Genomic DNA, 21,788 nt, shown 5'->3' with positions numbered 1-21,788 from the left:
CTGTGAGCTTGTCAGAAACGCGGACGCCTGAGGTCCACCCCAGACTTCCAGATTCAGAATCTGCCTTTTAACAAGACCCACCCGGGAGTTGTGGGCACGCTGAGTTTGGAGCAGCTCCTTTCTAAGGTATTTCTCTCAATCGCCTCCAAGCCAAACTGAGTTCCAGTATTTCCAGTTATCTGCTGGGTAACCTTGAATAAAGCACTTCATTTCCTAGGCTCTCAAGTCCTCATCTGTAAAATGGGGATGCTAACCCTATTTAAGGTGATTAAATTGAATAATAAATTAGAATTTGTCCTATAAACCGTGAATCATGATCCGAATATTCAATTTGTTTTGTTTTGTTTTGTTTTGTTTTGTTTTTTTGCGGTACGCGGGCCTCTCACTGCTGCGGCCTCTCCCGTTGCAGAGCACAGGCTCCGGACGCGCAGGCTTAGCGGCCATGGCTCACGGGCCCAGCCGCTCCACGGCACGTGGGATCTTCCCGGACCGGGGCATGAACCCGTGTCCCCTGCATCGGCAGGCGGACTCTCAACCACTGCGCCACCAGGGAAGCCCCAAATATTCAATTTTATTCTTATGCCACATCCTGACCCAAAAATTGGATTATAAGCTCCTAAGAATAGGAAGAATCTCTCCTCTACTCCTTTTTTATCTTCCCTATATGCTGAGGACAGCTTTCTGCTCATAATACGTTTGACCATTTGACATGCACAGAAATCAACCTCCCTTGGAACCTCAGATTCCCGCCCCCCGCAAAAAAATTTCTAATTTCCATTCCTGATGTCAAGCACAAAGAGCTCCCATCACTTTGACCTAATCCTCTGAGGTTCATCCCTCCAAATAATTGTATTGTCTCTTGCTATGCAGCACTTTGTTACCATGGCAACACATACATAATTGTGTGTGTAAGTAACTGAGGGGGGCTTTCCTGGCCGCCTTCCCACCAGACAGTACAGAAAGCATCCTACCCTCCTGCATGCTACTCTCCCACAGGTTTGCATCAAAATCCTACAAGTTTCTCAAACGTAAATATTCTTTATGCACACTATAGACCAATACACACAGACAGAATAATACAGTAGGAAAACTAGCAGGGGAGGAAATTGATGGTCTGGGTTCCAGCTCAGAGTCTGATACTAATCGGCAATTTGATTTGTCACAAGGCACTGGACTTCTCAGGACCCAATCGCCCCCCTTGCAAGGAGATGCTTTCCTGCGGCCTAACCCCTACAATGTTCTGTAATAGTCTGAGTTGATTTTAAGCGTCATTTAACTGAGATTATTGAACAAAGCTTCCCAGCATTAAACATTAACACAGCTCTTTTTATATGGCACAGTTCATTATCATGTCAATAAATGATTAATTAGAATTCTCTGTCTGGACCAATAATTTGGCAGGACTTTTATGATCCATAATTTGTGCTGTGTTGTAAGGTTACCTCTCGAAACTGACATACTAGCATTTATTGTTTTTTATTGCCTCTCTGAGGTGGCTTTTGAAGGAGACACCAGGTGACATATGTTTAAAAAGGGTTTAAGAGTTTGATGCAGTTGGAGTAGACAGTACTCATCTAGTGAGGAGTAGAGGACAAGCGCTTCTGTGGACTTCTGTGAGAATCTGAGCAGAAAAGCCAGCAATGAATAATTCAACGGTCTGTTTGGCCAACGCGACAGTTTGCGATGGCGCGTCCTGTGTGGTGCCAGAGGACGATTTCAACACCACTCTGAGTGTGGTCCTGAGCACGGTCTTAACCATCCTGTTGTCTCTGGTGATGTTCTCCATGGGATGCAATGTGGAAATCAAGAAATTCCTAGGGCACATAAAGCGGCCATGGGGCATATGTGTTGGCTTCCTCTGTCAGTTTGGAATCATGCCCCTCACAGGATTCGTCCTCTCAGTGACCTTTGACATCCTCCCCATCCAAGCTGTAGTGGTGCTCATCATGGGATGCTGTCCGGGAGGAACCACCTCCAACATCTTGGCCTATTGGGTTGATGGCGACATGGACCTGAGGTAAGATATCTAAACCTCCCAGTACTGCAATCACATTGAATTAATCTTCTCAGAAGCCTATGGCATTGTGAATGCCCGTCTGATCTGCCATTGATCTGGGGTCCAGCTAAGAATTGAAACAGGAGACGAAATGCCTTGACTTGCCTTCCTATGCAGCTTCTTAGCTCTGCGAATTTAGGGGTTCTATTTTGTGTTTGTGTTTTAAAATCTAACTCAGTTAACAAGGAGTTGTATAATTGCTGTTTCTCTTTGGGAAAAGAGTCAAAGTTTTTCAAAAAAAGAAATCCTTTCCAAGCCACAAGCTGCAGCTGAGAAAGTTTTCCTTGTTGGTATCAGAAAAAAAGAAAAACAAGAAACACTTTCTTTGTGGTGATCAGGAGCTTTGAATGCAATCGTGAAACTAAGTTGTTCATTAAAAGTTAGACCCTAGGATGAGACAACGGCCAAGCACAGCCAGTTTTTTGGACAAGCTTTTTCTTGGTATAAGGTGTAAGAAAGGTTTTGTACATTTGCTTCACTTCTACTGGCATTAAACAAAAAAAAAGAAAGAAAGAAAGAAAAAAGAAAACCTCTACAACAGCTTTTTTAAAATTATGCTTACCTTCCTATAAAATAAACAGAAAATGGTTTCTCTGCTTCCCACAGAGTAATCTAAATTGCAATGCTTGCCCAATTCATCCTGTGCCAGTCTGAACTAGCACTGGAAAAAAAAAAAAAAAAACGAATAGGAATAAGACAAAGCAGTAATGCAAGGACACCAGGAATTTTAACGTTGCAAGTTGAATAGACAGATGTCTTTTTCCTTCCCTCACCATTCCTCATTTCCTGTGAAAGGTATGCCTTTCTGCAAACCTGCCAGGTGTCAGTGTAACGAGTGCTTATTAAATACTGTACAGTAGGCAATGGGCTCTGTGCATCACGTTGTAACAGTCAGAAGCAAGAAGCTCACGTGTAAAAACGTCAGACTGGATTCCAGGTTGATCCAGTTCCTAGTGGGCAACTGGAAGCCTGCCACCTGAGCCCGGCTGGTGAGGATTTCTCCAGAAGCTTTAGAAAAGCCATACAAACGATATACCTTCATGTGACATCTCTCTCCCATAAGGAAATACCATCTCTTCCTTGCAATAGATTTTTTTTCTAAGGAAAGTCTTGTGAGGAGCAAAGGATGGCAAGTGCGCTTCAGGTTTAGTTCATCTGTGAACCACCCTATAGCGATAAGGCCTTGCTAGATTTCAACTTGGTGTGACCTGGGTGAAGGCACAGAGGTGAGAATTCTACAGGCAAGTTGAGGGGAGTGAACTGAACTGAATACAGGACTTTGCCACCAAACATCTTTTACATAATATTTGTAACTTTTTAAGAAAACAGAAGAGCCTTGTGCCTCCACGAAATGCCACACGTGTCATCATTCTGTAAGACAGAAAAGTGTGTGTGATGCTGAGTTGAGCAGCTACTGGGGCAGATTCCCTTCTGGGGGCTGAAACCGTAAAAACCTAACCTAAAAACTCTAAGTTACACTTTCCTGTGGTTTTAAGGAAATCTTAGTTCTCTGTAAACAGGAGATGATTATGTAATCTTATCTCCCTCGCATAACAATTCCTGTAAGACATAAGAACCAGAATTAGAATTTGAAACCTTGGTGGAAAACCCCCAGCTGAATCAGTATAGGTGAATCCTTCAGGAAGTCCTCTAATGGGACACGTGGCACTGAAAATTGTTAATTTTCATTCTAGAAAGTGTGCACTCCACAGATCTCCCTTGTCTTGTAACAACACCAGCACACATCCAGTGCAGTCATCACCTCTCTAGCAACTTCACCTATCCGGAACTCAAACAAGACCCAGTGAAAGACTCTGCACACCCAAAGTAAATCATTCTTCATCTCATAGACGTTCCTCACACAGCACCCACTTACTCTCCCGATTGTAAAGCTCTAAAACTTTTTCCCAGCACAGAGGATGAAAAACAAGAAGTAGGGTGGAGCAAGTTGTTAGAAGGGGCAGGCCTATGTGCCACAGCAGCCAGTGGCCCCAAAAGCGTGACTGCAAAGGAAAAGATCAAAATGCCTCCAAAGCGAAGAAGCTAAGTCAGAAAGCAGAGCAGCTCTGCATCAGTATTTTAGGGACAAACAGCTCTGTAAGCATATCACCCAGAAGACATCACCACATTTTAGTGGAACAAGTAATAACGATAACCCACGATCACTGAAAGGACGTTAAATTACGCCTCTAGGAAGATGATGACATTATGCATTGCACGTGTTAGAGGAAAAACTGTTGAAATATTTCTTCAGAGCAAATTAAAAAAGTGACACCTCAGCTACTGGGAAACAGTTTTCCAACACTTTTTCTTCTTCTGGAGTAAGCAGTGGATAACTAAAGTCTCATGATCATTTATGTAGATACAATTCTATCTACCCTTTATATTTCCGATTCTGTCCTCTTGGAACTTTACCTTCTCCATTTCTACTTGAACTCTAGCAATGGCAGCCAAGATATGACTGTTTATACCAACAGGTATCTGCACTAGTTGAGCAGATACCATATAACACCGGCAAAACAACTCCATCTGGCTTTAACTTCCTGGATGTGGTTCCTGGGAGAAACCGAATCATCTCCCCTTCACGCTGTCATCTCTTCCCAAACCTGGGAAACCATTGCATTCTGCAGTCTCTGGTGACTTCAACACAAACACACACACACACACACACACACACACACACAAATAGCAAAAAAAGCAGACCTTACTAATGGAATCCAAGTAATATTTCAGCTCCTTCTTAGACCACTCCAGCCTAGAAAGTTGTGGGAATCTGATCCGTGAACAAGTATTTTCACCTGTTCTAGCTCTGCCGTGGGCGCATTATGAACAAAATGTCTCAGGGAGAAATGAAGGTGGTGCTCTCAGGTGAATTTGCTGGTGGCCCACAGTTTGGGGAACAAACACAGAGACTTCTACCCCCTTGTGTCTTCTGTATACCCAAAGACTCCCCATTTTTTAATCTTTCCTTTCTTTAGCAATGGCCTCGGTCACACCACACAAGGATTTTCCTTTATTTTTTTAAATTTTTGTTGGAGTAGAGTTGATTTACAATGTTGTGTTAGTTTAAGGTGTACAGCAAAGTGAATCAGTTATACATACACATATATCCACTTTTTTTTCTTTGGATTCTCTTCCCATACAGAGTATTGAGTGGAGTTCCCTGTACTACACAGTAGGTCCCTATTAGTTACCTATTTTATATATACTCGTGTGGATATGTCAGTCCCAATCTTCCAATTTATCCCTCCCCAACCTCTTAACCCCTGGTAACCCTAAGTTTGTTTTCTACATCCATGACTCTACTTCTTTTTTATAAATAAGTTCATTTGAATCCTTTCTAGAGATTGTCATACTGAGCGAAGTAAGTCAGACACTGAAAGACGAATGTCATATGATATCGCTTATATATGGAACCCATTATCCTTTCTCTGACTTCTTCTTTGGGGAATCCCTGCCTATGCATCCTTTCTTCAGTTTCCCCCAGTTCCTTCACTGCTATGCACTGTCTACACTCCCTTTGATTATTTTCTAGATTTAAGAGTTTCTAAGTCTTCCTACTACAACCTTTGTTCTTTTGCCGAATGTTGGTTGTATTTTTCATCTTCCAACTTTGTGTTCACTGTTATTTTAGTTGTTCGAAATCCCTGACCCTCTGGCTTATCACAAATTCAAAGCAGTTCTTCCCATTTCAATGACACAAATGTCCAGCTCCTCTCTGACCTAAGAATTAATCCAACACTATTTGAATTCCCCTTTATTTTCCCTCAGAGGAACCAAGCTTCGTTTTGCTCTGCAGCATTTCTTTTTATTTACTAGCTAACATTTAGTGGACACTGTTAGGGGCCACTCACAGTATAAGTCCTCTAGGTGTATTTTAATCCTCAAACTAATCCTCTGAGGTTAGTACTATTATTTTCTGCCTTTAATAGATGATAAAATTAAGGCTCCTATCCTTGACAGAGGTCATAGTCAGTACACGTGAGAGTCAGAATCGGAATCCAGACCTATTCACTTAGCCCTGTCCGGACTCTTAACCTCTGTTCAACACTATTCCTGTCAGTCATCATGTCTCCGCCTTCTAGCCCCACCTGTATACACTTCTTTTGATCTTTCAAACTTGGTGTTTCACTTCTAATATGATTATAATCTTTGCATTCCTTATCACGGACTTCACCAAATTCCTCAGCATTCACTGAATTCTCATTTATTGCTTCCAAAAAGAAAAAAGAAGGAAAACAATTCTCCCTGGCAATAAATAGGACTAAGGAAAGAATTTAAACCAAGAGATTTTTTTCTGATGTTTTCTCTTATTCCAATATAAATGCAGGGTATAGTGTTTCCATTGTTGACATCTTTGCTCTTTGTAGAACTTCAAATTTTTTATGTAAGATGATTTCTCCTTGCTAATTTTTTCTCCTACATTGTTCCTTAAAATCGTTTATCTGAGTTGGTTTTCATCTCATTTGGAGTGGCTCTGGCCATCTTTCCTCTTGCCTCTCTGCAGCATCTCATGGTCAATGTGGCCACTGAATCTAAACCACTCCCTTCTCCAACTCCTGTTTTGTCGCTTCTCGTGGGCTTTAAGAAACCATTCTTGCCAAACTCAAGCCAGGACAGAACTTCATAAGTTGTCTTAGCAATGAGACAGAATTGAAGCTTTCAGAAGGAAATTTGAAAGAAAAACAAGGGGAGAAACAGACTTCCTTCTAACAGTTGTTCTCATGGTTTCAAACGAAAAATGGTCAGCCTTCTCTTCATTGTGATGCAGGTAATGAACACTGCCCCCTCCTCCACCCCCATCCCATCATCTCCACTCTGGAAAGCATATTGGATGCACTGGAATAAAAGTAATTTTATTATGGGGATAACTTTAAATCCATCCTAATTTATTTCTTTAAATAAAAGATGAAAAGGAGAATGGCAAAGGAAGAGAGAGAGGGGAAAAGCAAACTCCAGGATCTTACTTATAAGTGGGACAAAGCACTATTCGTAACAAATTAACTTATTATTCTGGTGTGGAACTCTGCCTTTAGCATCCTATTGCATATCTAAATTAAGTTAACGTGTCACCATAACAGATCGAACTTCTTGGAAATGCTTTACATACATCCCCAGCACTGGTTATTGTTACACAATTTTAGCTCTACTAAGACAAGTATTTTCTTCTAAATCCTTTAAACATGTCTTAAGCGACTTCATTCTGGTTTTTAAAAAAATGATTATTATGCAAGGCAAGCCCCCTGATAAACACCGCCCCATCCTTCATTTTGCCAAAACTGCTTAGTTAGATGCAATGAAACGAGCTTCCTCACCTCCAGCTATTTTCCTTAGCAATGTGTAGGGTGGTTTGTGGTTTTGGGTTGTTTTTCCGGAGGGGAGGCAGATGTTGTAAATAACTTAATATTTCCTTGAAGTCCACATATAATTCCTTTAAGAACTTACTACTCTGATAGTCTCAGTGCTACGGCTATTAGAGAAAGGGCCTTTCAGAAAAATCTCTCTAGCTTCCTGATTCTGTATTATGCTGAAACACAACACAGACATACACACACACACAATGGCTGGATAGGGTTAGGGTTAGGGTTAGAGTTAACTGGCTTTTAATGAGCGCCTTGCGTTATTCTAAGTACTGGACTCATTGGGTCCCTTAGTCCTCACAGCCTATGAGGTAGTGATGATTATGATTTTTTTCATTTCACAGATAAGGAAACTGGCAAAGGGAACTCAAGTAAATTACCCATAGTCATAAACGTGGCCACGCCTGCTTCCAAGCCAGCCAGTGTCCGGCCCAGCCGTTTAAGGGCTCTGTTTCCCAGGAAGAGAATATGCCCCCATACACAGGGCACTTTTCAGGGACCAAAAGACCCGCTACCCAAAACCTCTCCTCCATCCGCTGCAGTAGTGCTAAAAATAGCATCACTCCATGCCCTGCACTCCAAAGCCAAAGTCCACTTGCTCACCCGAACACTGATGCTTCAGGAGGAGCGCTACCCGACCCTGGCGCTACTGGGCACCATCTGCTAAATTCCTTAGCAGAACTAGAACCCAGGCCCACCCTGCCTGCTTGCATGTTTTGCTTGGTTTTTGAAGTCAGCGTCCTCTCCTTCTCTCAAGCTTCGGGCGTTAGGGGAATAATCTGTCTGCTTTAAGGAAAGACATTGAGGCTTCCTCCCTTGGACGTGCATTCTCCTCCAGGGGCCATGGAGGCCCGTCTCATCCCGAGCAGACACAGCAAAGCCCCTGATGTCTTGGCGGGTATAAATGTGTCTGCTGTTCTCTGATTGGAGGTTCGAAGGGTGGCATGTCCAAGCACCTTGTACCTTGTTTAACAATGAGTTTATACAGTCACAGAGTATCTTCTCTGATCCTTGAGAACCAATGGGGAGGGAGGGGTGGCACAAGACAAAGTAGAAAGACACGAAATACAGATCTCACCATCTTGCCCCCGGTGTGGCCCTGCACAGACCAGGGTACGTGTGTATTTCTGTCCATCGGACCGGATGGTGCTGCCGGCGGAGGGTCTTCGGCAGGACTTTCTAATCACGCACCGAAAAATGAAACCACCTCTCCCGTAGAAAACCCAGGTGGCTGTATCACCCTGCCCGTTTCCTTTCAGCATCAGCATGACCACATGCTCCACGCTGCTTGCCCTGGGGATGATGCCGCTGTGCCTCTTGATCTATACCAAAATGTGGGTCGACTCCGGGATAATCATAATTCCCTATGATAAAATAGGTAAGTCATTGCTCCACGAGATTGCTTACCCCGGCCCTCCTCCCCTCTGCTTGTCCCTGGGTAGATCCTCAGGCCAGGCTCAGACCCAGCTAGACCTTACTGCTCGCACCAGCAGTAGTTTGTGCCCAGTTAGGATTTCAGGACCAGTCTCGCCTGCGTTTGAATGAGGATTGGCCGAATGTGAATTCTAAAGCTTGACGCCGTGGGAGAACCGGTTTTGTCCTCCACTGAAATCACCAGGGAGGTGCTGACGGAATGGACCCCCGTGCACAGCCATCTGGACCTGAGGAGGCTGGGGCTGCCGACGCACAGGAGGCTCTGTCCTTCCCTTATCCCAGGGTGCAACTGGTCCGGGGTGCTCCGGAACACTCATATTGAACAAATACAAAAAGCATTCTATTTATGGTTTCAAAATAGGGCATCCAGTAAGCAATGGCCACGAGAACCCTCCACACATAAATAGTGAGTTCCATGAGAAACACACTATTGATAACCCTTCACTGGGAACCACGTCGTGATTCAGAAGTTGATCTACTGGCCCAGCTTGTGTACCAGGCCCTGGGAGTCAAATGTGCAAGTTATATCTCTGTCTCCACTCAGCTCCCAGATGGTCACCCCCAGTCCCAAAGGGCTTTATTTCCTGTTTCTGGGAGAACAAATATTGGTGGGAGGTCAAGTCATTGGTGGAACATGGGGTCAAGGGCAGGACAAGATAGTTCCTGGTCTACCCAAACCAAGCATCTGCTAGAACCACGGTCATCAAAGATGAGATGTAAGTGAACTAGTACCTCAGTACCAATGGCCAGCTACTTGACATGCTAAACAGTCTTTTTTCAGCTGACCTTGCAGAACAGTGTCTCCCTGATGGGCTGCCTCAAAGAGGTGCAGGGGTCCTGTGGAAGGGAACACGTGAGCAAAGACTGAACAGTGCCTCAGAAAGATGTTTGTAAACAGGATTCCTGTTGACATGGGAAGCTGGACTGGATGGCTTCCATTTCTAAGAAAAACTGTTTCTGTGATAAAAACATGATTCGGGTCTACACAACTGAGTTAGAACAAACTTTGGAACACTCATGGGGGACAATCTGTTTTGCAAAATTTTCACACAGAGTCTACTCTATTCCTACCATGGCCATAGGCATCCTCCCCACACATACAAAAAAGTGGTCCTTTTCGGCACACCTTGTTCAGTGTGGGATTTCTCCTCACGTGGTCCTTCTACAGACCCCAGGGAGCTCCTTCCTATCAGATGTCATCTCCTGCAAGCAGGCTTTAGGGTGACCCTGTACAGCCACCTGCCTGCGCCTCTGCTGCTCAACTCTCAGTCTGCTCCCTGGGAGGACACCTTCCTTCGAGGAAAAGAGCGCAGTTTGCTTGAGTGGTGTGCACTGTAGGCCTCTCACAGAATGTGTCTGCTGAATGAGGAGCTTTAATTCTATATTATTTGTTGTTGAAGAAAAAAATGTAAGCCTTAAAATAGTCTCCTCTTGATAGCATTCCCTCCTGGAAAATGCCCCATGGCAATATTGGGAAATTCTAACTACAGTGTGAATGACTGATAGCACCTTCTTCAATGTGAATAAATTTTGAAAGGAAGAGAAAGTGAGTCATTAGTACCTGAAAGGAGGAAAAGGTCATCCTATGAGGCATAAAGGGCAAAAAGAAAAGAAAAAAGAAAACAGAAGGGGAGAGAAATGAAGAGGAAAAGATAAAAAGTTTTAAAATGAGAGTTTGAAAAAACAAAAGTATTAACTCTGCTTAGTCACCATTTTGTCCTTGTCCTTTTTCCAACCTCACCTTCTTGCTACCCTTTAATGTAGAAAATACACAACCTAATTAATTCACAAGATGTTTTCGATACTTTTCAATGAGGCAATTAAGTAAGGCTGGGGGTATGTGTTTAATTTGTCCAAGATGACCAGGGAGCTGGAAATAAGCCTCAGCCTGCTCTCCACTCTGCTCCGTTGGCCGGCCTATTGGGCCCAGTTTCCGTACGGTGCTCATCACGTTCTGATGATTCAATAAACACCCCCTGAGCCCCTTCAGATGGTGACATCTAAATGGAGGAAGGAGGCAGCTTGCGCAGCTGGTACCACTGCAAACACTGCAGAAAGCTCCCATGCCACCTCTTCCATCCCCTGCATGTCTAGGACCACAACCCGTGTATCCACTTCCCCATCTGATTCTCACAACAGCAACATGCATTAGACATAATTCTACCCACTTCACAAACGAGGAAACTGAGGCTGGGAGGCTTAAATGATTCACCTGGTTCTCACAGTTTGTGAATAAGGTTCAGCTCCGAGTCTGTCTGGCTCCAAGTTCTACCCCATGACTCTGTTTCCCACTCGCTTTTCTTCTTTTTTCTTTGTCCCTTTCTTCCCTCCTGTACCTGCCGCGTAACCTTGATTACAGAGCAAGCTATGGGAACAGTGCAATTGTAAGCGATGCTCTCTCATCTCAATCGACAGGCATTTGCCACAGAGAGCTCAGGCACGTCGTGGGGAATAAGAAACACAAATCTCTAGGCCTCTGGAGAGTAAAGAATTCCAGGTGGGAGTCACACACTCTGAGTGGGATGAAGGGCAAAGAGTGTCTTTTCCAGCCAACTTTGAGTCCCGGAAAATCTTTATCCGGTCTCGTCTGGTCAAGAGGGGAAATGCAATTCTGCCATTATCTTTGGCCACTGGTCCTGCTTGTGTGTTTATCTGGTAGCCTTGGGCTGCCCCCAAGAGATTAAGACTCAGCAAAGAGGGGCCAAACACGGGCTGGGCTGCCTTTGCACAGATCCAACACATGACAAATACATTACCAAAACCTAACCGCACTCACATTCCAATCACAGTATTGGCACCCAGATTTAAGCGACCGCAGTGCAACCAATTTGTATCAAGACGGCTTTCCTTTAAGGCCTACAAACATCCATTTAGGGAATAGTCTGGACACCCAGAGGAGGAAGTCTCCTCCCAAAGTAGCAGGATGTAAGGATACCCAAAGGGGATTCTTCTGCGGGCTCTAACCAGCACATCCATCAGTGACCTTTTTCATTTCCTTTATTCCACCATTTTCTCCTTACTCTTTCATCCCTAAATTTGTTTTTTCTTTTCCTGCTCTTGGTACCCTTAGCTATTACTTAATCCCATTGAGTAATTTCTGGGAAAAAGTAATTGCAGACCCTTATATCCCCAGGAGGGCCAGAAGACTACAAAGACATATGTCTTCATCACTGTTATATTCATTCTAAATTGGTATTTACAGCCCTGGAATCTAGAATCCATTTCCCAGTCCTAGTTCAATCTACTCCAATACCAAACAACAACCACTCTCAGAATTTCATTATTCGATTCCACTTTCTCCTAATACTTTAAAAGGATGTTTGAAAGAGAAACAGCCTGTGAGAAGTTAGAAGTTGTTTGGTGCCATATTATATAAAAGCAGCCATCGGACAAATGAGTGTTAAATAACATGGAGAAACAAACCACATGTCACAAGAACAGCAGTAAGTTTAACACAGAGAAACTGAAGCATGACTCTTTTATCTGGCTGGGTGAGCACATTCCTGCAAAGAATTATAATTACTTGAGAGGTCGACAAATATGTTATCTCATGGAAAATTTAAAGCATGCTTTTTCAACCTATTCTTTCACTTCTCTGCTGCAGATTTGAATCACCCAAGTCAGTCTTAACCGGAAATCATTAGCCACAAGATGCCTGGAGAATTTGGAACTTTTTTCTTTTATTTCTACTACCGTGAAGTAACAGACATGTTAAATATCATCTTCGTACACCCCAAGAATTAACACACACACACACACACACACACACACATACTTTGAAAAGGTATTTTTCCTAGGATATCAAGATCCCAAGGCCACATAAGCCAAGATTCTGACCAATTGAAACTAAAAGATATTGATTGGCAGTATAAAGAACTCTAAAAAAAATTAATCCAGGATTTAGGGAAAGGACTTATATCATCAATATTATCAATTTTCCACCAGAACTATTGAATTATTTACTGGAGTAGGTAAAGAAGTAGAGTTTGGGGGGTGGGTTGTTTTTTAAATTATTCAGTGTATTCAGGAAGGGAGCCTGATCTACCTCCTAAACGTTCTTTGGGGCCGCTTACTCTTGTTTTGCTCTTGGCTGTGCTGTATTCTGTTGATCAAATTGCCCTCTGTCACCTTCAGGTATATCTTTGGTGGCTCTTATTGTTCCTGTTTCCATTGGAATGTTTGTTAATCACAGATGGCCCGATAAAGCCAAGATCATACTTAAGGTAAGTGTGCCATGCCACAGGCAGCATGGTCAAGTGCCCCAGAGTGCGCACTGCAGTGATGGGTCTCTCCATCTACCGAACTGGTGTTTCTCACTGTATTATAAAGCCCCTTCTAGAGGGTCTTAAAGTTATTAGACATGCAGCCCACTCTTCTAGAACACCCTTGAACCTAGGGGTAAGACAGGAATTGTCTTACCACAACCACAGGGCAAGTTTCTATCCACGCTCTGAGATTCCCAATGCAAACTTTACCTCTTGGTTTTATTCTACTCTGTACACTGACGGCACTTTGCTTTTATCTCTGTTATGTGGGTTTGTATTATAAAATATATCGAGACAGCTGTCTTAGAAAAGAAATCGTACCTTTCTTATCCCTGTATCTATATGGCCAGTTCTGTACCTGGCAATTGGTAGATTTTTATATACACATTTATACATACATAAAAATAATAATATATAACTATATATATAAATGATGATATACACAATTAGCAACAATTCATTCCCTTTTACCAACTATATTCTAGCCACCTGATGGAGATAGACAATATAGATGATATAGACAAATATAGACATGGATAGATTCCACTTCTCATGGGGGCAAAATAAGGCACTTGGTGTCCTCTGTTTCTCTGGACCAGAAAAAAAAATGTTAACATCCCCGATTTTTTTTTTAATGTGAAAAGGAGAAAGCAATAACAGTGTTTTGTTTGTCCATGCCTTTTTAACTTTTATAGAATTTTTATCTCCATTTTCTCATTATCATAACAATCATAAAATGTGACTCAGGTAAGATTTCATCCTCAATTACAGATGAAACATCTAAGACTCAGAGAGGTTTCATGATTGACCTAAGGAAGGCAGGCAGGAGGACTTGAATCTGGAAGCCAGCTCTTCTAGTTCTTATTGGAGTGGGTTTTCTTCCTCTCTGACAAGGATAATTTGCAACTAGAACATCTTCTTCAGGCTGAGTACGGACTCTCAATTGCTCCTGTTAATCTTCTTAAAGATTAAACCGTGGGAAAAGCTCCAGCATTTCTGGTGGGTCTACCGCGGCCGTCGGGCAAGGGTTACACAGAAAGGTCACTTATTCTCACTTTCCCAGAGAGAAAGAGATGCTTAGGCTTCTTCTCTGACGAGAATATTTGCATTTGCATTGCCTCACGATTGCTGCATCTGCTTGTGTCTTTCTTGCAGGTTGGGTCCATCACAGGCGTCTTGCTTATTGTGCTCATAGCTGTGGTCGGAGGAGTACTGTACCAGAATGCCTGGATCATTGAGCCCAAACTCTGGATTATAGGAACCCTATTTCCCTTGGCCGGTTACTCCCTAGGGTTTTCTCTGGCCAGAATAGCTGGTCAGTCCTGGCACAGGTATGGTGTTTTGGTAAATCAGACTAGGAATCTGCTTCTGTAATAGCTGCTGTATTTGTTTGCTAGGGCTGCTGTAACAAAGCACCACAGACAGTGGCTTAAACAACAGAAATGTGTCTCCCAGTTCTGGAGGCTAAATGTCCAAAATCAATGTCAGCAGGATTGGCCCTTTTGGAGGGATAAAGAGGATCCGTTCCAGCCTCTCTCCTTGGCTGGTAGATGACCATCTTCTAGCTATTTCTCTCCACATTGCCTTCCTTCTGTGCATGTCTCTGTGTCCAAACTTCCCCTTTTTATAAGGACACCAGTCATATTGAATTAGGGTGCATCTGAATCACCTTTTCTTAGCTAATCGTATCTTTAGTGACCCTATTTCCAAACAAGGGCACAATCTGAGGTACTGAGGGTTAGGACTTCAGCATATGCATTTGGGAAGATACAATTCAACCTACAACAGCTGTACATACTGATGCAGATTCAAAGTTTCTCACCTGTAATAACACTACCCTATTTCTGGATACATCATTCTATACAGACTCATTCATCCCTAAATTATGCCAAGTCCCCCAGAAAGAAAACACTGACTGCCTCTGTTTCTGTTCAGATCCTCCTGGATCATTCCCCCTAGGTGCAAGTTGGCCTCTTCCATTGTCACGCGTCCTTATTCTCCAAACAAAGTGACTTCAACCGAAGCACCCAGGTTGGCCTTGTGATCCACAAGGGTTCCTCAGGCCAGAAACAGGATGCACTCATGATCCACAAAGTGCTGGATATTAGAACTTGTTTTAGCATGTATGGGCTTTCCTCTCCGACTAGAGCATCGGAATCAATAGGCAGAGAGAAAAGCAGGTGTCGGAGCTGGTACGTGTATGAGGGCAGGGACGAGGTGGGAGGTACTGGACAAGGGAAAGGGTGTGATGTGAGTCAGGCTGACCCACCACTCACCCACAGTGGAACCCCACGCCAGGCACTTACTCTTCCTTTGATTTTCTCATCTGTGGGATGAGGCCAGTAATGCCCACCTTGCAGACTTTTGATCAAGATTTAACCAGAAGAACACAACCAATTTAACAATAAAACAACTATGACAAATACTCTCCCTTGAGTGTTTTCTCAGCCTCTGCTCTGTGCTCTGCTCTGTTACCAAGGACATAATTAAAAAGAGTGACACGAACCCCCTCTGCCATTTATGGAACATTACTATAAATGAGCCTGCTCCTTTCAGATATATTTTTTAATTTTTATATATATATTATATATATATACACACACATATACATGTATATATCTGCTTTCAATGTGTATATCTTTATTCAACATTTAATTTTATTTTATAAAGAAATATTTAATCAATATTGTATTTAATAAGGATATATTGCTTATTAATAAACGCTATCCATATACTAAATATAATATAAATAATCTCTGTGTATATATGCACATATAGAAATAGATGACACAGATACTTCCACTGCTCAGAGGGCAAAATAAGCTAATTGGTGTTCCTTGTTCCTCTGGACAAGAAAATACTATAATCCCCAATTTTTTTAATTTGAAAAGGAGAAAACAGTAACAGCGGCTTTTGTTTACATAAAGCTTTTTAACTTTTGTAGAGGTTTATGTCCATTTTCTCATTATCATAACGATCATAAGGGTGACTAGAGCAAGATTTTATCTATGTATATGTAGAGAAAAAGGGATAAAACATTTATTTATATTATAATGTATTATCTAATAATATGTTAATGAGTTACATATTTGTTTAATATAAATAAAACTATATAGTGAATAAATACATACATTAAAAACAGATATATGTATACGCACACACATATGTACTTGTCCTCATATCTGCTTTTTTTCCGGAGTAAATATTTTTTTAAATTGAGGCTTAATTGACAATGTTGTGTTAGATTCAAGTGTACAGCAAAGTGATCGTTATACACATATGCATATTATTTTTCAGATTCTTTTCCTTTATAGGTTATTACGAGATATTGAACATAGCTCCCTGTTCTAGACAGTAGGTCCCCTTGCTTTTCACCTATTTTATATATAGTTTGTGTATCTATTAATCCCAAACTCCTAATTTATCCCTCCCGCCCCCCGCTATCCCCTTTGGTAAGGGTACGTTTTCTACGTTCATATCTGCTTTTTTTTTTTTTTAAACATCTTCATTGGAGTATAATTGCTTTACATTGGTGTGTTAGTTTCTGCTTTGTAACAAAGTGAATCAGTTATACATATACATATGTTCCCGTATCTCTTCCCTCTTGCGTCTGCCTCCCTCCCACCCTCCCTATCCCACCCCTCTAGGTGGTCACAAAGCACCGAGCTGATCTCCCTGTGCTATGCGGCTGCTTCCCACTAGCTATCTATTTTACGTTTGGTAGTGTATATATGTCCATGCCTATCTCTCGCTTTGTCACAGCTCACCCTTCCCCCTCCCCATATCCTCAAGTCCATTCTCTAGTAGGTCTGTGTCTTTATTCCTGTCTTACCCCTAGGTTCTTCATGTCTGTCATACAGAGTGAACTAAGTCAGAAGGAAAAAGACAAATACCATATGCTAACACATACATATCTGCTTTTAATGTTATACAATAACAAAGCAAAACAAGTACACCCCAAACAAACCAATGAAAACACAGGTTCTCGGAACATTTCTTTCAGGTGCCGAACAGTTGCTTTGGAAACAGGGATGCAGAATACACAGCTGTGCTCCACCATCGTCCAGCTCTCCTTCACTACCGAGGAGCTCAACCTCATATTCACCTTCCCACTCATCTACAGCATCTTCCAGCTCATCATGGCAGCAATATCCGTAGCACGTAAGGAACACTGATCATCACATTTCACTGTGATGTGCTTCTTTGAGAAATCCTGGAGTTGCTAGTATGGCATTTTTTAATTCCCTTTTTCTGGCAGTGAAATCAGCAGGTGGGAAAGGCCACCGATAATATTATCACGACTTCCCGACTGCTGATGAAAATAATTATAATCTTACCAAAACGTTCTAGTAAAGGGTATTTTTAAGTGAAAAGTAAGGGAGGTTGATTCTCTCCACTGACTTTCTTTTTCTCAGTAATTAAGGAGCATATTAACCTGTTAGGACCATTTTATAGTGTGCCTTCCTACCTGCTTCCAGGAACCCTGAACTGGTCATTTTTCTCAAATCATCACCTTGATATGCTTAGTATATATGTAGGATATTTATCAGGAAATTAGTATACAAGGGATGTTTATCAGGCTAAGTTATATTGGAAGACATGTATGTATGTGCATATATGTGCGTATATATATATATATTTTTTTATAATAACCATACAATTGAAATAGTTGAAGCAAACATGTTCTTTATTTCAAGTACTAAGAATAGCCAACTTGATTTTTAATTTCACTCTAATGTAGCATATAGCTTTGATCCATTAGCCCCTGCCACCTGCTGGCTTTCACCTACTTGAAACTTTTCTTTATATTTTGTTTTCTAAGGACTGGTCATATTTGACCTTTATTTTCAAATTCTGGGGGTTTTTGGGGGGGGGTTGGTTTAATAAAGAAACTTCCTCTTAAAGCTTAGTGGCATTTTAATGAGGATCGTATAGTGAAAGTGAATGAAAAAATAATATGACTCTTAAGTGATACAATGACCAGAGGTACACTTTTGTATAGGTTGAGGTTTGGTTTTTCACTTAGCTCCAACAGATGTTTAACTGGCCCATAGGAGTTAATCACTCTCTGTGCTATCATCTTGAATGTCATTCCCGAAGCAGAGTTGTCCTTTCCAGTACAGGACCCTCTGGACCCATTAGAAACGTTCCACTGACTTATCACTGGCACAGGAGGGAGGGCTCCATGGCCTAATTACCTTGTTTACCTGTATGATGGAGATGTACCAAGTTTGGTACACTGTGGGATTTTCCCAAATAATACTAGTGGTGTCTACTAGCCAAACCAGAGAAAGTAGATTGGTGATAGGACAATTACATAGATTTACTAGTTAAATAACTAATTCAAAAGGGATAAGTAGATAAGCTGAAGGAATAATGGAAAAGTGGGCAATAGTATTGCTCTTGTATTTTCCCACAGTTTTAGCAGCAAGAATGAAAACAAGGATATGCAATGCCTGGAAACATATTTTGGTGTAAGGATTGGAAGTCTAAATACTTTGGGGGACAAGAAAAGGAAAGAAGGAAGGGAAGAAGGAAGGGAGGGAAATAAATAGTTTGGTTAAATAAAATCAGTGGTAAGTTGAGGGATTCCCAGCTCAAAACAGTTTATAATAAAAGTGTTGGGATATTGTAATTAACCACAAGCTCAAATCAATAGAGTCAATAGCTCAGTGGCTTCGAAACTAATATATTAGTAGAAGGGCAGAGACCAACCAAGGGGATATTGACCTTGACATATTAAGACCTTGGAAGCAGGCTATTGTCTCTCTCAGCTGTGTATCATCACAAGAGTTACTGTTTACTGAGCACTTACTACTCTGGCAGGGCTGTGCTAGGCCCTTTACCATTATATCTCACAATTGCCCTGTGAGATAGACAGTATTATTATACCAATTTTAAGTGTGAAGTATTGGAAACTGAAGGTGCCAGTAAATAATACTTTCTTTTCCCCTGTAGCCTTTGGAACCAGATGAGAAGTAGAAGAAAAAAGAATCAGATATTTAGATAACAAAATAGCACTTTTATTATAGATAAAGCTTAATTAAAAAATATGGCTCAAAACAACGACCACATGGGCTTGGTAATACCATCCCTCTCCGCTGCTTCCTACATGTGCATTTAGCACACGCATACACACATCAACTGCAGGCCAGGCTGTCCAGGTGTGAGCTGACCTCAAATATATGCTGAGAAATGGCTGCCACCAGGGACTAGCAGCTTCATGGAAGAAAGGAAGGCTGGTCACCCATCAGCCAAGGCTCCCCCATCATAGGAAAGAGAGAGTGAAGGCTGGGAGAGAGTTATTCCAGCTCAAGTCCTCCAACACAGACCAGTAGACCAAGGTCCTGACAACACCCCTTAGCTTGTAGCATATTACTGAGGACTAGTGCATAACTGGGAGACAGTAGGGACAGAATAAACGTTGCTGTTGTTGTTACTGGTGAGTACCACCTACAGGGCTGATGCCTGCAGAAATCAGGTGAGCAAATAGCCCTTAACTGTGTGCTAGGTCCTTCTGAAGTGCAGTCACCCCTCTTACCATGAGCGATCATGGAACAAAGAATGGTGATCACGCTCTCTAAGTAGCCTCCAGCCCACAGAAAATGCCAACTTCTTTTTGAGACATAGATTATAATCACTGTCCAAAGTAAGTTTGTAACTTATTATTATGAAATTTGCTTAACCTGCTGTGTATTGTTTTCTAGTCTATGTAGCATACAAGAAATATTACAGAAAAAACAATATGGAACTTCCAGAGGGCAAAGGCAATGAACCAGTCCCTGAGTCATCATTCCAAAAGGAGAATGAAGGATTTCAACCAGATGAAAAGCACACACCAGTGGACCAAAAGGAAAAATTCTAAAGAACACGCTTCAGCTATAACAATATTTAATTATTTGTTTTGATGGGATATTTGGCAGAAAAAACGTTAAGGAGAAAATTTAAGTTTGAATTGAATTCATGTATTGGTTTTGGTACCATGTGACTGGTGGTCCAAATCCTTAATGTGACAAATATTTATACATATATACATATATACATATATATATATATATATATATATTCTGTCTTTGAATATGCCCCCAAAATATCCTCAAACCTCAGACTAAACCCAACATAAGAAACACTGAGAATTTAATAACCAAATTAGAATCAAGCCCATAACTCATCAAGGGTTTTGTATAAGCATTGCTCTGACGTGGGAGTCCAATGATGTCCACTTGACTTTTTTAGGAAAAACAGAATTCTTTCAAATGGCTTGAATTTGGCAGCTCTTCAAGCCCTGGAGAGAGACTTCCTCTAGGCTTGCCTGTGTGACACTGGCTACTATTACAGCTATTTGGTTCATACGAAGCTCCCACAGTAGGCAACATAGAGCAGGGAGGTGGTGGAAGACACAAAGACAGAAGTATTGGCAGAAACTCGACTGCTCTAGTGGGTGAACTCCATTCCATGGGAAATACATGGAAAAGCACAGATAACAGAAACTTACTTGCAATGCAAGACGAGAGTCAATTAGGTGTGCAGAAGTAGCGGGTAAGAATGAAGTCAGGGGGCCACGCGGGAAGTGAGTAAGTATTAAACAGTGTTTCAGGAAGAAGAGGACAAGCCCAGGGCCCAGACATGGGAAGAGCATCACCAAGTGAGTCCCTGGGATTCTGTGAGCCGGTCTAACAGGAGGAAGCAAAGAGGATTTGGCCAATTGCTGCAGAGTCTCATGGCAACGGGGAAGCAGCTGGCCGACAGTTGGGTGTCTCCATTACGGGGCTAATTTAATCTCCTTTCCCTCATTCCACAGCAAGATGTGGTACCTCCTTAATTCAGTTCAGAGTGGTCTAGTTCCATTTGCTATTCGGACATTTTCACTAACTCACCCATTCCCTTTCCAATGCGTTGGTTTCCAAGGGCCTTTTGCACTTGGTTGGTGTGAGTTCAGGTCCAGCTGGTGCCCCTCAACATTACAGGAACATGAATATCAGCTCTAAACTTAGTTCTTCCAATACCGAGGGGGAGGGATTCTGCTTTTAAATGTTGTAGTATTTATGCCTTTTTATACCACGTTCACATTTACAATTGAATAAGGCCTCTATATTTTTTCATCATTAGACAAATATATTAAAAGGAACTGAGGATTTTTTAAAGGCTAGTAGAGAGGTGGTACCGATCTTCCTACTAGGGAGGGTCAAAGACTATGCTTCCAACACTGCAAAAGGAAGATTTTTCAATCTATCTGTCAAGTCCCTCCTATACTTTCCTCACCAAATGGAAAACAGGCAGGTTCATTAAAGGCACACTGAATTCATATCATAATTTCAAGACACCCAAAGTCAAGGGCCTGGATGCCAACAGCTGCAGCAAGCAGCTTTTTCCTCCCTGTTGATCCAGATACGTAAGTCAAACAGAATCTGGCTCGCTTATACAATGTGGTATCTTGTGAGCGTTTTTTTTTTTTTTTCCTAATGTGCTAGAGGGAAGAAAAATAGATGAGCTTTTTCAAATGAAAACTCTCTATTTTTAAATGAGTTTGAAAAGTTGATTAAATTATGTATTTTATTGCCTCTGTGAGTATCCTATTAAATGAATATTTTATTTTAAAGGCTTGAATAAATGAAAATAATTTTTGTAATGGTTGGTCTATTTGGGTCTTTTTGACAACTGTCAAAATGTCTT

General features: G+C 41.8%; 1 protein-coding gene across 1 annotated transcript; it reads left to right on the top strand.

Moving 5' to 3' along the window:
• Nucleotides 1-1,640: 1,640 nt before the first annotated feature.
• SLC10A2 (solute carrier family 10 member 2) lies at nucleotides 1,641-19,980 on the top strand. Its single transcript, XM_065895944.1, has 6 exons — nucleotides 1,641-2,017; nucleotides 8,676-8,794; nucleotides 12,985-13,073; nucleotides 14,271-14,446; nucleotides 17,119-17,276; nucleotides 19,823-19,980. Exons 1-6 carry the CDS (start codon nucleotides 1,641-1,643, stop codon nucleotides 19,978-19,980), a joined length of 1,077 nt encoding a protein of 358 aa, XP_065752016.1.
• The last annotated feature ends 1,808 nt before the right edge of the window (nucleotides 19,981-21,788 follow it).

This window comes from Phocoena phocoena, chromosome 18, assembly GCF_963924675.1.
Source record: "Phocoena phocoena chromosome 18, mPhoPho1.1, whole genome shotgun sequence".
NCBI lineage: Eukaryota > Metazoa > Chordata > Mammalia > Artiodactyla > Phocoenidae > Phocoena > Phocoena phocoena.
This window is presented reverse-complemented; position numbering and strand designations above follow the sequence as displayed.